We start from the raw sequence: 17,694 nt of genomic DNA on the forward strand, positions 1-17,694 counted from the left end.
TCGGTTTAAAGTCAAGCCTCGCTCGAGGCAACAGAAAGTTAGTGTTACGACCACAAAACTTGTAAACAGAGAACCTCGCACAGGTGAGTCCACTGCGTTCCCATTGACAGTATCCTTGTTTACACGACATCCTTCATTCCGGTCCCATACTACTCGATCCAAAATAATACACCATTAGAAACGCCCACATCGTTTATTTACAGGGAACAGTTTATTTCAATTTAACTACTTTCGAAACATAAAAGAATAATTGCATCAATTCTCGTTAAAGTGCCTTTATCAGAGACAAAGAGAAGATAACAAAAATTTCTATATCGTTCGTTGGGAAAATCACAAGATGGCGCTGTAACTGCAGCGTTGTCACTTTTAAAGGATTTACGTGATTGGTTCATTTCTGTGGAGCTGATTTAAATTGATTAATGATGGAAACGGATCTGTCGGGTCAGATTTAAGATAGTGTGTGGCTGTGGTATTTGTGTTGAAGTTTATATTTTGGAATTTAAAATGTCTAAAATGCCTGGATACGATACTCACGACGATGGTCCTGGCTTTGTTGGGATCAGGTTTTGTCAAGAATGCAATAACATGTTATATCCCAAAGAAGATAAAGAAAATAAAGTCCTCATGTATGCGGTTAGTATGCTCATTTTCATTTGTCAGCGTTTAATAACAAATGTTAATGATATCGTATGATTTTTAGTGCAGGAACTGTGATTTTAAGCAACTAGCCGATAGCAACTGCATCTATGTTAATAAAATAATGCACGAAATAGAGTAAGTAAAGATAGATTTTCTTAACCTTTAACTAGTAAACAATGTTATTTTACTAAATATGTAAAAGTTTTTACTACTATTTTACTGTAACATGTGAGTTACTATTAGAAGGGATAGGATATGCAAATGGCGAGTTCGTTGGAAATTTCTAAATATTGTTAACATTTTTAGTTCAAAATGATTCAATGTCTAATTTTTTATTTAACCAAACTTGTCTTTTAACAGCGAGTTGACGCATATCGTAGCCGATGTTATATCGGATCCAACATTGCCAAGAACAGAAGAGCATCCGTGTCCAAAATGTAACCATCGGGAAGCTGTCTTCTTCCAAGCCCAAACAAGAAGAGCGGAAGAAGAAATGAGATTATACTATGTCTGTACGAATCAGCATTGCACACACAGATGGACCGAATAATGTATCTTATATATTATTCTAATATACATTGTAATTTATTTATATTTTGGTACACTTCTTGTATATAACAGACGACATATGAAACCTAATGCAATTTTCTATTATTTTTTAGACTAGGTTCATTACACAATAAAGGAAATTTCGAGATAAAAAAAATATATTTTATCACTTTACCGACAATTAGGTCCGGTTCCACAACTCGAGTTAACCGTAGTTTAAGGTTTACAGCAGGTTATTACCGGACGTAAGCAAGTTAACCAAAGTTTAGTTAGTTTACAGCAGGTTGAACCGGGCGTAAACCAGTTAATCTTCGGTTAACTCCAGTTACGAAACTGGGTCTTAAACCGCATGGCATGACGGATCTTCGCAACCTAAGTGAGGTTGGCTTTCATTCCATACTTATGTAGTCAAAGGAGTCAACTTACATTCGACTGTCAATTTTGTAAATAAAAACTGTGTTCGTGTGAATATTTTCTCACTTCCAAAAATTAGCAATTGAGGTGAGTTAAAGTTTTGTCGCTGTATATAAAGAATGCACCTGTCAATCGGAATCTCCATTTTCTTAAGCACGTTTATGAAATGCGATATTAGATACTGGGCGTGCCAGGTGACGCTAATTTTCTAAATTCGTGAGTAATTCAGGGTGCGGTATTTTGGAATGGGTCGTGGTAACATGCGCTAGCTCAGGGAATAAATTTGTTGTATCTGTGAAGCTCTATTGAAAGTAATTCCATTCTGCCTTCAGATAACTAAAGATGAACTACGGAAAGAAATCACCCAGTATGGGTACTCCGTCTGTTTATTCTCATGTAACAACACGGAGCAGTGCTAACCTGAGATCGTCGAGATCTGTGAGGAGTGTAAAGATTCCATGGTACCAAAAGCCAATAGTCACAAATGCTTTTGTTTTGGATATTCAAAGAGGTGCAATGTTAACGGCAGTATTTTCATTCGTATGTGTTCAAACGTCTATTGAATGTATAAAAGTTACCGTAATCTTGTTTGGATATAATAAGTTATACCTTGTTAAAATCATTTTCAGTTTTTGGCAATATTCACAGTATGTACCGCAATATTTGACATTTATTGCTTATCACAAGCAGCACCTGGATCTACACATTATGGTTATTATATCATATCTTACGAGTTCGTTTACGTGGGTAACATGCATGGTAAGCTGGTTACTTAAGAAAGTATTATTTAAATTGATAAAGAGTGTTGAATACTATGTTTTCATATATCTTTTGCAGTTCGCAATGCATTGATTGTCTTTGCTCTCTTCTCAATGCTTGGTGGAATGGTAATATTTGTCACGTCATTGATGCTGATTAGAGCATTGCGCAAAGAATACGAGAAGAAGATGGTACCATGGTTGTACTCATTTGCGATATTTACCATGTTTAGATTTCTTGCATTTTTATTCTTCAGTATTGTCAACGATCTGATATTTGCATATAACATTTTGATGTGTTTGTTCTGGATTGCATTTATTTGTTTTTCTGTATATGGTTGGCTACTGGTCTACTCTTTGTACATTGAATTAAGTGACTTAACAAGATTGGAAGATCTGGCACATTTGAGGGTAAGTTTAAAAAACAAAGTCTCCATATTCTTGCGAAGGCATTGCTTTTTAACAGTGGTCCTTTCAGATTGGTACAATGCAGTCTTTGAATGCATCGACTACTCATTCTATCGCAGGCTCCCGCCCTACAACACCTCACAGCACAGTTTCTACAATGCCTGTTAATTGATATCAAAGAATCATGGATTCAGGTTGTTTCAGAACTACCGTCCAGCCATGTTTTGGCCAAAAATGTTATTAAACAATTTACCATTTAATATATATTAGAAATTTAAGCAAAACCATAAGTAAAACTGAAGAACTATAATGATATAGTTTAATGTTTTTTTAACTATAGAAATTAAACTTGACTTACTATTAAGTACTTGAGAAGAGAATTGTGAATATATTATGTTAATTTTTAGAAACACTTTTGTATAGGTAATTACGTAAGCATGTAAAATAACATAAGTCCGTCCAATTATTTTTTAAAGAAACGAACGTTTTTATATTTTCGTATTTATGGTGTACTTTAACTATATGATCGTACATGTCAAGATCCAATTTACGTGCCTTAATGTTTGGAACAATACAAAAAAATAAGGCACAAAAGTATGCATGCGTATTGATACTGTCATTAATATAAAAGTTTATGAATGTTGCAATATTCCATCGCGTTTATATATCAAAGTAAATGGGGACAAACATTTACATTGAAGTGTGTAAAGTGAAATTCAGACATGTTTATAAACGTAATTACAAATGTTTTCCGCAATACTACAATTTTACTAGGAATAACATTTGAGTCATCTCATACACATAAGAAAAAAATGTGTTTTACATACAAATGACTGGTGTGTATATTTTTTGCGCGCTATACTGAATATATTTCATATCGCGCAAACGAATCACTGCATGCACCATTTTGTTGTATTCCCTATTACATAAACAAATATTAAACTTGCAAAAGTACTACAGACAGAGATCAGTACGGTTGTAACTGGTTTTGATAGTAATTGTGAATGTAATCGAATTAACGATAAGCACAATTGTATCCAGCAGTTTACCCGACATTGATATTTGCCATTACATCCAGATATAAACGAATCAGCACGGACTTATATAATATTTTGGTATAACCAGAGGTATTCAAGTTATCTAGATAATTAAACAAACAATTTGCTTAACAGAGTAATAATATTTATAATTAACGATGATATGCAACAAAATTAATGTGCCATTAATTAACAAAAGGAATAATTTGATTATTAACTGGTAATGACATATTTGTTCAATCTACAGAGTACAAAAATATAAAGTAGAGTTAATGAGAAGTTACAAGTGTGTCTTTGATTGTTACATGGCACGTTCTTTTTGAAAGTCATTTCGCCGAATATCGGTAAATAGTCGTCTTAATTATTGACGAAGTTAAACNTATATAAAATTAAATTTGTAACATGTACATTTTCTTGCACATCGTTCTTATCGCACACCGGATGCCAATCTTGAAGCATTTACAAAAGGCCTTCCACCATGAAAGTTCAGGAACGACGATCATTATTAACAACACGTAACGGACACTAGATTATTGCTATTATTTACAACAGGAAAAATTAACATCGTGTTGATCCAACGAAAGATCCGACCTATAGACAATCCTCACAGTTCAGGTTATATTTCCAGTCAAACAAATACTGAGAATAATCTACGTAACATCCAAGCACCCATGAAAAATATGAGTACCTTCAGAACTTGATGCATCCAGTAAAGTCTGAAACAAAAACGATTCAAGCGTAAAAATAGTAATTCATTATAGTTATTTAAGTATCGATGCATTCCAAAGAGAGATAATTAATTAAAAAGTAAAGTCATATGTTTGGATCATTTTTTCTCACCTTCTCCATTTCGTCCTACTGCTTTCCAAAGTGCTCAGGTCGTCTTTCATGAGGTAAACTCTGATACCTTGAATATAGTTACAAAAATACGCCTGCCAGTTAAAGTTTCTCATGGAGAACTTGAAGATTTGCTGATCTTTAGCATCCAAACGCCGCCACATAGCTTGGACATTGTCATTTCTAAACTGCCACTCCCTCGTGCAGAAATATGCGATTACATTGGTAAACTTGTGAATCTTCTGATATCCCTTCCACATCCTGGAAAATTTTAAACCAATATCTTTTTTGTCCAAATATTTGCCTCTAAATGTACTGGATAATTCTGTGTGAATATTAATATACTGCATTTGGCAGAACAATTCTACCTGGGCTTATTCCCTGTAGAGATGCACACGGCGTCGACCAATATTGCAGGCAACAAATGTAGGATTATTACAGAAATTTGATGCATTATCTTACTCTTGTTCATTCGAAAGGACAAGTACCAAATAGAAGTACTAAAGGGATATTCAACGCCATGTTTCAAGTTTGTTTCACAATATTCTCCCCAAGTTAGCGGAGCTTCCACACTCGATACAAAATTGTAGATTAACATGTCGTCCTCTCGTCTGTGCGCAAAAACTCTGTGATAAACTTAACAACCATTTTATAAGAACTGAAAAATTGAAGACTTCACAAACCTTTCTGGATGATTGGCCACGTCCCAGGCGCTGGCTATCAAAGCATTTACAGTAAGATCGACAGGAACGATGTTTGCATTTTTGGCCGCGTCACAGTGTAACGTCCTTAATAATCCCGTAGATGCTCCCGTTACCACTCCGGTCGGTCCATAGATATTGTCTATCCATCCACTCAATGGCTCTTCTGCTGTGGATACGACTGAAAAAATAAAACATCATTTTCTATTACCCTATTCTTCTATCGGTATCATTCGACTGCTTCTAACCACCCTCTGAAATAAACCTCAACTACAAACGTAAATCACGATTGGTAGGAACAGACATGCCATTTTATCTACAGTTCAATAATTACACATCTTGTTGTTGACACTTGTTGATACTTTCCACAGTCATGAATTTAATCTAAAATTTCTCTTACTGAGCCATGTTTTGGAGTCAACTTTCCTCCTTTTCTCTCTCGTGTTTTCTAACAGTAGGCGAGTCGGGTAATCTCCGAATTGCTTTTTGTTTCGCAATGAGGTTTTCCGAGCTCGTCAGCGTCTCCAGGGAAATTCGGCTCATTTCTGCAAGGTCCTCTTCGAAGCCACTAACCTCTTCAGGGTACATGGTCTCGAATGGGATTTCTTCTCCAGGATCGTTCGGTTTCGAAGGGCGAGCGACCGTGTAAATGGTCGCACACACGAAAAGTATCGCTTTGCCCACAAGGGTCAAGATAAAAATCCCCAAAGCTAGTAAAATCTGCCATAATATGTTCAAAACTCCGGTGATGAGATACAGCGCGATGGCCAAACACATTTTCGAGAAAAGAAACAAATTTCAGCCGCTCGAGAGCCCACTTTCGACAGAACCGGAAAAAACTCGTTAAACTGAATCTTCATGACACTTCATGACGTTTCTCGAACAGTCATTTGACATTTAACAAGAGACGACACATCGAGTCAGTTTGAGCGTCAAACCGGCGCCATTTTGAAATCCCTGAAATCCCTTTAACTTCCAGCTCGAAAATTAATTCTTATTTTAATTGCGCGTCGAGTATTTCTGGGGTTCAAAAGTAGAGTCCATATAATTTCGACAATTGTTAATCTGCATACGGATTGCTAATCGGCGATCATAATTATCGGCTGTTACAAGATTCCAAGTGAAATCCGGGAACCGGTTCCCGACAGGTGATCTTCGAGAATCGGATCTTGGAAATGATGTAACCGTTCGTAACGATGTGGCATTTCTCCGTGCGCATTATTAAATCATCAAATGCCTCTAGGGAGTGCGTTTTGGGGTTTTCAAAATGAATGCGACCGTCGCCTGATTAATCGCTTTGCGTTTCGCCAGAGTATAAAAACCAAGATGGCGGGCCGAAAAGGGAAAACGAGTACAAGGTTCCCGAAAATTTTAGAAACGTTAATGAAAGTGGATTTGGATGTAGGGCCGATCTGGTACCGAGGAAATCGAGTACAAGGTTCTCAAAAACAGTTTACAGTTTGACATTTACCGATGCGATCGACTTTCACCTACCGATTCCTGGCCGGAACATTCCCATCGGAAGGCCCTTGTTCTTTTCTTTGATGAGGTCCTCCGCAATGGCTTTGGTGAACGCGTACGTGTTCGGCCATTGTCCCAGAAGTCTGAAATAAAGCGCAAAGAAACATTAACCAATTGAAAATCTATCTTACCAAAAATATAATTCATAACATCTTTTTAGAAAAAAAAACTCTCCTCCAATGCAAAGGAATGCTGAATAATTAAAAATAAAATGGTAAATGTTAACGAGTGATAAGGATTTTGTTAACCTGGGTGTGATATCATCTATTGTGCTTTCCGGCAGGGTTTCCGTTAATTTGCATACACCGTCGTATTTGATAGGATAATTGTAGAATTTTTCACCGATCTCCTGTAGATGACAATTGGCGTATGCAGTGGACACGTGGATGAGCGACTGAAAATTAAATTCATATATTAATCACGCTACGCAACATTTTTTCGCAGAAAATCCTCCCATCACAATGATCTCATGGGACCTCGAGAACACCAAACAAAAACCCATAGCCAGGATTCGCAGAATCGGAGGGGTTCGTTTATTGACAAACTCAAAGTATTTGCAGACAGACCTCGTCATCGAAGGTACACTATAAAATTCAAATGGACAGCAAACTCCATTATATCAGCGCATAAGTTAACAAGTACTCGTGAAGTGCAAATATCGCGAAATCGAAGGTCGAAGAGATGCCATGAGCAAGTCCTCGTTAATGGAGACCATGGTCATACCCGTTGGTGTTCCTTTTTCAATTTCGAGAACGAGTGTCAATGACGAAGACGAACGATATTTCAGTCCCCAAACTCAAGCTAACCGTCAAGAAAATATTTTCACATCTTTTAACCAGCTCTGGTTACTTTTGATATACTCTTCCAGGGAGAAAAAAATTTACTTCCCACGAGAAATTCATTATTCGGTTCCAATGTCCATACTCGATGACATTGTAGATAACAAAATCAATGCTCAAATGGGATTAAATTTTGTTTCGCTTTTTTTAACCTGTATTAAATTTGCAAGTCGATTGCCGAAATTCCTGAGGTAGGTTCTATAGATTGACGACATTTTCGTCACCCGGCTCGGTTCATTCACTCGAGTCATTTCTCTGCGCAATGGACGTACGCACCTAGTGTTACTAATTACCGCCAAGAGAAATTTCGGCTTCGACCTCGAAGGGCGGTTATGCAACGTTTTACGCAGCTAGTCGCTCCATTAGCTGTATAAACGTATGCAGTCCAATCTGTGTCAAGGAAGAGACGCGATTATGGAGCTTCGCTTTACCAAACGAATCGCGTAGCCCGATTACGTCCCATCGGTTACGATATCCATCCGATGCGTATTCGATATCTTATTCACGACGGTTGCCCAAGGCATGTCGAATTAGTTCTGACTTTCTCAATCAAGAATTACGATGACTGATTACGACCAGAGATCATTCCACTAAAAAGCGTCATCCCTTGGGATGTCCACGTGACGAGGACGAAAGGGCAGAAATTAAATTTCCGTCCAATGAAAATATGAATTTCCATATATTAAAAATATTCAAATTTTGGGGACCTACCTTCAGCTTTGGCATGTACTTGCAGATGTCGAGGATGTCACCTGTACTGCGAATGTTGATGGCAGTGGCCAATTTCAACTTCTCGTCGAAGCGAACGGTCGCGGCCACGTGGAAGACTATCGACACCTGCAAAGAAGACGAGGTTTCTATCATTTTTTCTTCGGCGAGGGAGAAAAAGCATCGTTTAGAGTTTTAATAAACATATTTCATTGGTTTTTGTACTCACTTCACGAAGCAATAGGGCCCGGTTGGATGCAGAGAGCCCGAGGGCAGGGACACTGCAATCACCGGCGATGGGTACTATTTTGTGACGAAATTTTGGCATCTGCTCCTTGAGTCGATCGTACATCTTAAACAGGTGTCAGACAGGTAAAAGGGTTGAATTTAATACAACAAAGCAGCTCTAGATAAAATATAATTAAAATGCATTGGGTCGGCTAAAATGTCCGATTCTCGACGCTTGTATTCGCGACTGTGTATGTTTTTGTCAAATTAAAAAAATGAAGATGTAAAATGTCCTGCGACATTTTAGGTATTCCAATGTAATTGTATTAACAAATTATGTAATATGGCAGCGACGGTTCTGTTGTCGAAGTACACCCCTAAAAAAGTTGAGCACACGAACGGAGACTACAATGTACCTAGAAGTTTAACGAGTATATTAGGCGTGTAAAAAAAAGGTCTGTGGGTCTAATAGAATACATTTGCATTTGTCGGTACCGTTTCTTGGCAAAACACTCATTATTCCCAAATGTCAAGACGAGAGCACGAATTCACGGAACTGTTATTACGATTTCTGAAGAGGATTTCCGTACACCCGCTTGTTTAAATATTAGATGGACTGGATAAATATTGAATTTACCGGGTCATTGAATATCGCCTCCATACGACTTTGGACGTCCATCCCTTTTTTTGGTCTCACTAGGACGTAAATTTTGGAGATGTTCGGACAGCTCCTCAGTAATTTTTCTACCAAGATTTTTCCTAGGAATCCTGTGGCACCTGAAAAAAAGACATGTCACTTGTTAATTAACCCGCCTCGAACGTCAAAGTTAAGTCAATCCTTTTTTCTCTCGTGACGTCCAAACTTCTGAAGTGCTTTCGTTTTTACATCCCGCTTACGCTTTCAAGTATTAATCAAACAAGTCGTTAGGACATTGGAGAAGTGATTCTTAGTACATTATTCACGCCATTTGCGGGTACATAATTTAAGTTCTTACTAACAGAGGCAACTGCCATTAATATATCAATTTACCTGTTACAAAAATGCTTTGATCGGCATAGAATTCCTGAAGAGGCGTCCAGCGCCTGTTCGACGTCTCGATCTCTGCATTGTCGATGATTTCATTGTTGTTCGCCTCGTCTGTTATCAGCGGGTCGGAATATATGCTCTGAGCCTGTCAAAAAATTGAATTCTACATTTTGTCGCTATTACTCTTCGTAATTAGACCCCTTTGTAATATATTCGTCAACATATTCGAGAGGCGGTTATTAATAATTCAGCAGTATTTTAGTAGCACAAATTGCGTAGTCCTTCCGGGAGAAGTCTACTCGGCTCTGAAAGGAGAATCTCACCTTTGGACGAAAAAGCATTTCATTCATCTTTAATTATCACCCTCAAATATATTTAATTTTTAAACATTTATTGGGCCGTCATAAGTCAACGCACAAATTTGTGGGACATTTCGAGTACGGGTTAAATATTGATATAATTAATCGCCGATAAGCGAGATAAGAGAATTTGTCATATAATGCCCACTAAGAGGTGTTTAAATACGATTGAAAAAAAATCCGGAGATACTTCAGGACTTCCAGGAGTTTCACCTGTTCTGGAGCCAGCAGGAAGCAGGTCTCCGGGTCAAGGACGGGCTTTAAAAAGCAGGTTACCGTCCTGTCGGGATGCTCCTTCGAATTTACAGTTACCTCCTTTAGAGAGTTAGAGACGACGGGTTATCGTACATTCGGCTGTCATATGTTCTCGAAGGCGCGTCCACGTCCGTTCGTCGGCTTTCTAAGTCGGACGAAGAAGCCATCTCGGTGGCATCCTCTCATCCCGAGCTCGTTTCACTTTCTTTATTATAATACACCTGGCTGGATAGACGGCAAAGCCACGCGAAATCACGACTCGTTACGTCGTCGAGCGGACAGAGAGGAACGACCATTTTATGTAACCCCGAGCGAGCAGGCCGGTCCTCGACGTTATGTACACGGAATTCCGAAAGGAAAATGGCACGACTTATTACCCCACGAGTCTCTACGAAGTCCGGAAACCGCGTCGAAATTTTCTTCCTCTCGTCGTCTCGTCGATAGATCTCGGAAAAAATGTATCGAGCCCGGATGGGAAGCAAAAATCGATCCGAGGGGCTATTCACTTGGAAATCAGTGAAAACGATTTCCTTCCGAGAGAAGGAAATCCCGCCTTTGATAGGTCAGAAAATTTCCGAGTTAAAACTGTTGGTCGAAAGAAATGAAATGGAAAAAAAAAAAAGGAAAACCCGAAGAGAAGTTTGTTAAGATAATTTCATTTGCGAGACGTCGGAACGGGACGTTGCTCGTCCCATCTCGACGGCAGAGGGAAAGCGAAGGAGAGCAATTTTGAAAATGTGCGGACTCTCTCCAGAGTCGTTACGTGCACGTGGAAAAAGGAACGACGGAGCCGTTAGTCGCCCCGTTAATTCCCATCGCTTCCTCCGGCCGTAACACGTGCATCGTGGAATGTGCATCGCGAACGCATTCCTGCACCTCGGTCGGCGACGAAAGCGAGTCCGTCGAAAATTCAAAAGACATCCATTAGGACGAGGTACTAACTTCGAGGGAGGTCTCGTAGGTCGGAAGGTCCATGTCCATGTCCAGCAACATGTCGGGGCGTCGGCGCGCTCGATCAGCTGATTTTGACGTTTCGGCGCTCGAGGGTGGCGCGACCCCCTGTTGCCGATCGATGGATCGACGCGCGACCACTCGATCTCGATCACTCGCGCTTGGTTCAATTATTGGCTCGCGCTAATTCTAAAAGAATTCTTTTTGGATCTTGAGTCGATAGGCGAGGCGAAGGATCATCCGGTTATCGACCGATCGGCCTTTGACGGATCGATTCGAACCACTCCTCGACCGGACTTTCTTCGACCTGGCTTCGGAGAAGACTGAGCGGTCGACTCGCTCGAGGTCTGACGTCGCTGGTCGGGACTTGACAGTGGTCTAACAGCTTCTAACCCCTGCAACTCGCTGCCAAACTCCCGGGCGCATGCGCTCGTTCGTCCCTCTTTCTCTCCGTGACATCACGCTCCATTCATGAGTCCCGCCGCGCCATTCCGCGCGATTCCGCGCGATTTGCATGCCGGATTCGCCAGCGATTTCGGCGCGCCGATTTTCCTGCCAATTGAGAGAACCGTGCCAACGGGGAGCCGACCTTGGCCGTCGATGTTTTGACCTGACGTTAGCAAATTTTCCAGAGCAGGGAATGAGAGGATTCTGGATAATTCATAATTTTCCTGTCATTTTAAAACGACGGATTTTTTATTTAATAAAGGGTTAATAGAGATTTTTGCAACTTGGCGTCGACCTTGGCCGTCGATGCTGCGATGTTTTGACCAGACGTTGGAAAATTGTCCACGACGGAAAATGCTATGATTCGGGCTAATTAGGAAATGGGGTCAAGTTGCCGACTCGTGAAAAAGGAAAATTATTCCATTACGTGCTGAGTCGGCGAAATGATCGAGAAGTCGATTTTCCTGACGATTCAAGGAACGGTGCCAACTTATCGTCGACGACGATCTCAAGTTGGAAAATCGTCCTTGAAAGTAGAAGTTAAGATTCCAACTAATTAGGAAACGATGTCAAGTTGGTGACTCTTTAAACTCCCCTCTTTAAGAAAGAATGCAATTTTTCTGGAACACGAGAGGTGCAAGAAATTGTCGAGAAGTCGATTTCCGGATAATTTTAAAGAATGACATCAATTTGGCAGGGACCTTGACCGTCAAAAAATGGAATTTTTAACCTGGGTTTGGAAAAACGTGTGTCGGGAAATGCCGAGACCTCCGGTTAATTAGTAGACAGCGTCGAGTCATCGGCTCTTCAAAGCGAAAATTTTTCCACGACGCGTAGGAGGGGGGAATTTTCAAAAAGCCAATTTTCCTGCCAATTAAGGGCAGCTATCGGATTGGCGAGTTCCTGCCCTCGTCAAAATGACGAACGCGCCGGATGGGTGAAATTTTTATGGAATATTACGGAGAGGAGAGCTTTTAAACCGCCCGAAAACCCTTTACCAGTAAATCATCCTTTCCTCCGTCTATTTAATCCGCGATTACGAGACTAATCGTCCCCAAGAAATCTTGCAAAGCTACCAAAACGTACCACGGATATATAAAAATGTTTTTAAAAAACTGTACAATTTCATTTTAAAAGATCACGCAACCGGTACGCCAGAACTTGAAATCAGGTTGGCAATCTTCATTTGCGACTCTGTTATTAAAAATTATGTACCGAAGGATATGTGATAACATAAATTCCAGTTTTCGCAGAAATTTGTGTGGGAACAATTTATACAAAATAATTTCGCCTTAAATAATTTACCTTGGAAGGTTGTCGAAGGACGACCACGCCGGGATGAAATGACGTTTTTCTGAGTGGGACACTCATTTCGTTGTTTTGTCAAATGGTCCCCAATTTTCGGTGAATCTTTCCGCCTCTTCCAGTCCGTTATGGCGCCGTAATTCGTTCCCGGGTTCCACTGCTTCTCCTTCGATCGAAAACAAGCCCAACGTGTTACATTTATTTGTTCCTTTCACCCTTTTAATATTCATGCCGTTGCCAGCCGGCGAGAAAGGGATTAAAAAAACTACCCTAAAATTATTCCGAGTCGAATTCTTGTACGCACTTTGTCCGAACTCTGTACGAGTTATCAACAGTCAGGACAACCGATTTTGCTTTCCTCGCTTTATTCTCTTCTTCATTACCATTTTCAGAAAAAAAAGAAAAAAAAAAGAACATTTAAGGCGCAAACGGTTCAAAGGCGGAGCGTGTCTCGAAAAGGCGGTTTTGCAGTCTCGTCACGTCGCGATATATTGATGCATTCAAGGGGTGACATTTTTGACACTTACTCTGCCTGTCACGTATTGCATGGAACCCCCTCAGGAAGGACAACCGGTCATCAAATCTTCGTAACTATATTCCGTGGAAATTGAAAGTGAAAAAATGTACACTGCATGTCGCGAATGGCACAAGAAGAGGGTACCCCCCTTCATAATGCATATTTTAAATAATGTCTGGAGTGCACATGAGAAAAAAATGTCATAAAAATTAGAATAAAAATGTGACTCGCGATTCCAGGAGTCGTGCATGTTCAGTTTTTACGGACAGATAAATTATTCACGCGGCCATTTTATTTATCCTCTGTTGCGAGAAATTAATTTAAGGACGAAGGTATGTCTGAAAGTTATGCAGGTGCATCCTGGAAGAAGAGCGAAGATGTTGCAGTCGGGTCACGAGGGGATATATTGATGCATCCCAGAAATAACGTTTCAGGACTTTACTTTGCTCGTCACGTATCGCAAGGGTCTCTTCGGCGAACAACGGGTCGATCGATAGTTGTTCTCTGGAGAAACCGAAAGCAGAAGTCCGAATATAGTTGCCATTTATTCTGCGACATGTCTGTCGTTTCGACAAGAAAATCGGCGAGGCGACATGCGAGGGCATTTAATAAAATTTCAATAGAACCGTGAAGAAATGAAAAAATCGGGAAAATGTTTAGAAAGTTATTGGTTATCGGAGGAAAATTCTTAGGGGCATTTTTTCAGGGCAAGAACAATGGCCGCTGCACTCCACGGAAATCGAATCGAAAGTAAAAGCGAGTACGTGTTCGGCTCTCGTATCTCTCGCCGAATTCGCTCGGGTTTTCGCAAATGAGACGCCCGGTCACGGCTGGGGCCGAAAAATTTCGAAAGTTTCCGAATTACGTTGAGCAGTTTGGCAACGAAGTCCCGCGGCAGCCTCAAAACTGGACGCGACTTAGCCATTTTCTAAGAGCCAACCCTGCCACCTTTGCAAACGTCCAACCGGCCCGGAACATTTTACACGTTTCGCCGAGACCCTCGGTTTCATAATGCGAGATGAATACTTTCTACTTTTATGTCAACGGGGATCGTTAACGAGCGGAATTGCGCGGCGTCTGTCGGCCGCGGGTCTTTTTCCGGGATTCCGGGACAAATATTTCTCCCCCGTCAATTGTCTTTAAACAATTGTTCCTACCCCTACCCCCTATTATTGACATTATCGAAACGTAATTTAACAAATTGCGCGGTTGAATTTCACGATTTCCTAATTCTACTTCACTTTTCTTAGTCTTTAGTTGGCGGCGCAAGATGGCCACTCTTCTGCGCTTCTCGCTATCTTGAATGGAGTCAAAGTCTCGAACGCAACATTTTGTCAATAAATTCATCCGAGACGCTACATCGTATCTTGGAATAACATTAATAAATCGTAGTTTAACATTTTTAGATACTTATTTTCATGTTTGCTCTTGTTTTTAGTTGATTTTTCTTAATTTTCTGGTAGCGGCACAAGATGACGGCTCTCCTGTGCTTTCCGCCATTTTGAATCGAGTTAGAGCCTTGAACGTGACACTTTATATTCCTCAAGGCGTCGCTTTATTTCGAGGTCCACGTGGGATTTGGCTGCGTGAAAGAGTTATGTCATCGGTGACATATTTCACGTGTCAGGCTTGCGTGGTGACATTACTTGTAATACGAGAGATGTACCGAGAGAAAAGAGCCTCGTTAAATGGTCGACAATTAAGACAACTAACGCGGAAATTTCATCGGCTGTTTGTTACCCTTACGCAACCATTAGTTTTTTCAAACATAATTGTCTTCTAATTTGTTTTTAACTAGGCGGCGAATAAATGCCGAATTAAATATTCACGATCAAGTCGATTTCTTATCGCCGATAATTTCGGTGTAATTCATGTTTGCGCAAATTTTTTTTCAGCTGAACCTCGAAGGAATCGCGGAGCAATCGTTAATTTCTATTCACATTGAAACGTGTGTCTACCCTGATTATATGTTTAAGCAATTGTAAAAAAAGAATACACTGTAGTGGAGAAGCGGTACGCCACAAAAATGTTATCGTGCCAATTAATGGATCAACGATTATTTTCTGTCCATTTATTCATAACGTAATCCTGGCATTTGATTTACATTTCCTTTCGATACATTGTTATTAACATAAATTACTTTACGTAAGAAACTCTTACCGTGACATTGTACGTTTAGTATGTAGATTACTAATGTAGTAATGGCCAATAAACAATAATTTACTCACGACAATGTTGTTCGCACATGGAAATCCATCCGAGGTTTTCAAATGGCGGTCAACGGTCAATGGATAGATGACGCGAAAATCGGTTTAGGAATTTCCGAGTCATTTCTGGTAATAGTATGAATTTTAAATATCGTTTTTTTAACTTATTATTAAAGTTAAGGATTTATTCCGACGTCGAGACGCAATGGCCCGGCGGCCATCTTGGATGTTTGGCTATTATTTCGCAACGTGAAAGTTTAAAGAGCTCTTTGGACGGACACTGGCATTAACCGACCGTGAGATTTCGGTGTAAACCATTCGAGGTTATGCCGAGGATAAAAAAGAATAACCCCGTATGAGGTAATGCAAGCGTAACAGTATATGGTCATAGTCGAGTACCGGTTTTCGAAGCCACCTTTGTATTAGAGAGTATTTCATTAACTGCACCGAGAAAAAAACTATCATTGAACCAAAGAATTATTTTACTAATTAAAAGAACTGGACTCAAATAAATTCGACCTTACCTGGACTTAGGAGCAGATCCAAAATTCCCGAAAAAAAGCACCGATGGTCAGGACGTATTAAAATTGGAGATTAATACTTCATTGTCACATGTTCACTTGTATAAATATTAATAAATACCGATTAAATATTGAAAATTCTTCCATTTTGAAAACTGGAGAAATGAATGGCGAACTGTTCCACTTTCGCGACTTTCCACGGAATAACAATTTACAGGACTAAATGTCGTGGTATTTTTATTCAAGAGTCTTATCAGGATTTAGGAGATCCTGGTGTTCGTTATGGAAAGAATCGACTGATGGTCCAGAGGATAATTCCGTGTTTAAGTACGCCTAAGTAAAGCTTAAATATGCGAGTAGGCGGAGTCGTTAAGAAAAGGTTTGACTCGCAATTATCGTTTGCATTTGCTCCTTCCCTGAAAATCTGATTTCTTTGAAAATCCTAAGAATCATACGACACTGCTCGCCCGTCAATGCTTCGACAAATTTGCTTTTTTTAGGTGTACTTAAAGTCCGTTATCCGTTTACAGTCCGTTTCTTGTTCGCAGGTTTTGCGCTATTTGTTTAACTTTTCGCCTCCTCTCCGGGACAAGGTTTATCACAGGAGGCTTGTGAAATGACAAGGGGTAATTTCATCGAGACAAATTGACTGTCGAGCGAGATGGAAGTGTATGATGTTATGATTTGTAGTCTATCAAGAACTCTCATTAGTCCCTAATTTAGTAATTACTCGATGGTTTGCGCCGCGCCGTACGAAATACAATTTATCGAACGCGTCTCCATCCCTAAACGTAAAAATGTAATTAAACGCTATATTGACCTCGTCTGTTTTTCCAGATTTTTCATTAAAACGCGGCCTGCAAATACGAGAAGGATCGTTATTTACCGCAGAAACGAAAGACCGTTTTGTGGCTTTTTGCAATAAATCAGAGAATTCGAAAAACCACGAAGCCATCCTTATCTTTTTTTTTTAATGTGCAAATACGTTCTGATGCAACGAGTTGAAAATGCGCTTTAAGAAATGTTAATCTTGTTTATTACGCAGTCAAGGTGTGAGTGTACTGACGCATTTACAGGCAAGATTACTTTGCCGTTAAAGAGAAGGAAATGAATTTTAATCTCCATCGACTTGCGTTCTTGTACTTACGGTAGATTTTCTGAATTTTTGAGGCACTTCTTTCTGGATCCCAAGAAACGTAGGAGCGAATGAGGAAATTTTTAATTATCCTCGACTTTGGTTATTGATTTGTCTGGTGTTCATGGTGATTGACTACAGGAAAGTGATCTCGTATCAATGGCACAGGCATTATTCACGTACAATCGCTTCTGCTCACCTCTACACCGTATTGCTTATTGATATTTTGTAAGTCATTGATAACCTTCATAAATACAGTAAATATAATATCGAGATCAAATAATTCTACTAGCTTGCTGGGAATGTATTCGATTTATCATTCTGGAGTAAA

The 17,694-nt window shown here is 39.8% G+C and overlaps 3 protein-coding genes across 7 annotated transcripts; 2 read left to right on the plus strand and 1 right to left on the minus strand.

The window, feature by feature from the left end:
- Nucleotides 1-15: 15 nt before the first annotated feature.
- Nucleotides 16-1,392, plus strand: LOC105694512 (DNA-directed RNA polymerase II subunit RPB9). Of its 2 annotated transcripts, XM_012415246.2 has the most exons (5): nucleotides 16-83; nucleotides 204-633; nucleotides 701-774; nucleotides 1,000-1,219; nucleotides 1,302-1,392. In XM_012415246.2, the coding sequence occupies exons 2-4, from the start codon at nucleotides 505-507 to the stop codon at nucleotides 1,187-1,189; spliced, it is 393 nt and encodes a 130-aa protein (XP_012270669.1). In that variant the 5' UTR covers nucleotides 16-83; nucleotides 204-504; the 3' UTR covers nucleotides 1,190-1,219; nucleotides 1,302-1,392. The 2 variants fall into 2 exon arrangements, with proteins under 2 accessions (XP_012270669.1, XP_012270668.1); XM_012415245.2 differs by lacking the exon at nucleotides 1,302-1,392 and having other exon boundaries at nucleotides 18-83; nucleotides 1,000-1,233.
- Nucleotides 1,393-1,576: 184 nt separating this feature from the next.
- On the plus strand, nucleotides 1,577-3,127 carry LOC105694511. Its single transcript, XM_012415244.2, has 5 exons — nucleotides 1,577-1,689; nucleotides 1,935-2,142; nucleotides 2,232-2,361; nucleotides 2,440-2,771; nucleotides 2,839-3,127. The coding sequence occupies exons 2-5, from the start codon at nucleotides 1,945-1,947 to the stop codon at nucleotides 2,938-2,940; spliced, it is 762 nt and encodes a 253-aa protein (XP_012270667.1). The 5' UTR covers nucleotides 1,577-1,689; nucleotides 1,935-1,944; the 3' UTR covers nucleotides 2,941-3,127.
- Nucleotides 3,128-3,515: 388 nt separating this feature from the next.
- On the minus strand, nucleotides 3,516-17,541 carry LOC105694526 (fatty acyl-CoA reductase wat). Of its 4 annotated transcripts, none has more exons than XM_012415278.2 (12): nucleotides 17,376-17,541; nucleotides 12,984-13,149; nucleotides 9,670-9,811; nucleotides 9,277-9,416; nucleotides 8,641-8,763; nucleotides 8,415-8,540; nucleotides 7,113-7,258; nucleotides 6,838-6,947; nucleotides 5,326-5,524; nucleotides 5,011-5,253; nucleotides 4,646-4,903; nucleotides 3,516-4,521 (listed from the first exon to the last, which is right to left on the minus strand). In XM_012415278.2, the coding sequence occupies exons 2-12, from the start codon at nucleotides 13,047-13,049 to the stop codon at nucleotides 4,434-4,436; spliced, it is 1,641 nt and encodes a 546-aa protein (XP_012270701.1). In that variant the 5' UTR covers nucleotides 13,050-13,149; nucleotides 17,376-17,541; the 3' UTR covers nucleotides 3,516-4,433. The 4 variants fall into 4 exon arrangements, with proteins under 4 accessions (XP_012270701.1, XP_012270702.1, XP_012270703.1 ...); XM_012415279.2 differs by lacking the exon at nucleotides 17,376-17,541 and adding an exon at nucleotides 16,232-16,532; XM_012415280.2 differs by lacking the exon at nucleotides 17,376-17,541 and adding an exon at nucleotides 13,511-13,626.
- Between the last annotated feature and the right edge of the window lie 153 nt (nucleotides 17,542-17,694).

The sequence above is a fragment of the Orussus abietinus genome, unplaced genomic scaffold, assembly GCF_000612105.2.
Source record: "Orussus abietinus isolate OABI.00-Male unplaced genomic scaffold, Oabi_2.0 scaffold80, whole genome shotgun sequence".
Lineage (NCBI taxonomy): Eukaryota > Metazoa > Arthropoda > Insecta > Hymenoptera > Orussidae > Orussus > Orussus abietinus.

What these genes read in the sequence shown, in the direction of transcription:
- LOC105694526 (XM_012415278.2), bottom strand. Translation starts at nt 13,049, where the DNA reads ATGAGTGTCCCACTCAGAAAAACGTCATTTCATCCCGGCGTGGTCGTC. An exon ending in TCTACAGGGAATAAGCCCAG is followed by an intron (nt 4,904 to 5,010) that starts GTAGAATTGTTC and finishes AAAATTTTCCAG; the next exon opens with GATGTGGAAGGGATATCAGA. An exon ending in AGTAGGACGAAATGGAGAAG is followed by an intron (nt 4,522 to 4,645) that starts GTGAGAAAAAAT and finishes TTTTTGTTTCAG; the next exon opens with ACTTTACTGGATGCATCAAG.
- LOC105694511 (XM_012415244.2), top strand. Translation starts at nt 1,945, where the DNA reads ATGAACTACGGAAAGAAATCACCCAGTATGGGTACTCCGTCTGTTTAT. An exon ending in TAACGGCAGTATTTTCATTC is followed by an intron (nt 2,143 to 2,231) that starts GTATGTGTTCAA and finishes AATCATTTTCAG; the next exon opens with TTTTTGGCAATATTCACAGT. An exon ending in AAGATCTGGCACATTTGAGG is followed by an intron (nt 2,772 to 2,838) that starts GTAAGTTTAAAA and finishes TGGTCCTTTCAG; the next exon opens with ATTGGTACAATGCAGTCTTT.
- LOC105694512 (XM_012415246.2), top strand. Translation starts at nt 505, where the DNA reads ATGTCTAAAATGCCTGGATACGATACTCACGACGATGGTCCTGGCTTT. An exon ending in ATAAAGTCCTCATGTATGCG is followed by an intron (nt 634 to 700) that starts GTTAGTATGCTC and finishes TATGATTTTTAG; the next exon opens with TGCAGGAACTGTGATTTTAA. An exon ending in AAAATAATGCACGAAATAGA is followed by an intron (nt 775 to 999) that starts GTAAGTAAAGAT and finishes GTCTTTTAACAG; the next exon opens with CGAGTTGACGCATATCGTAG.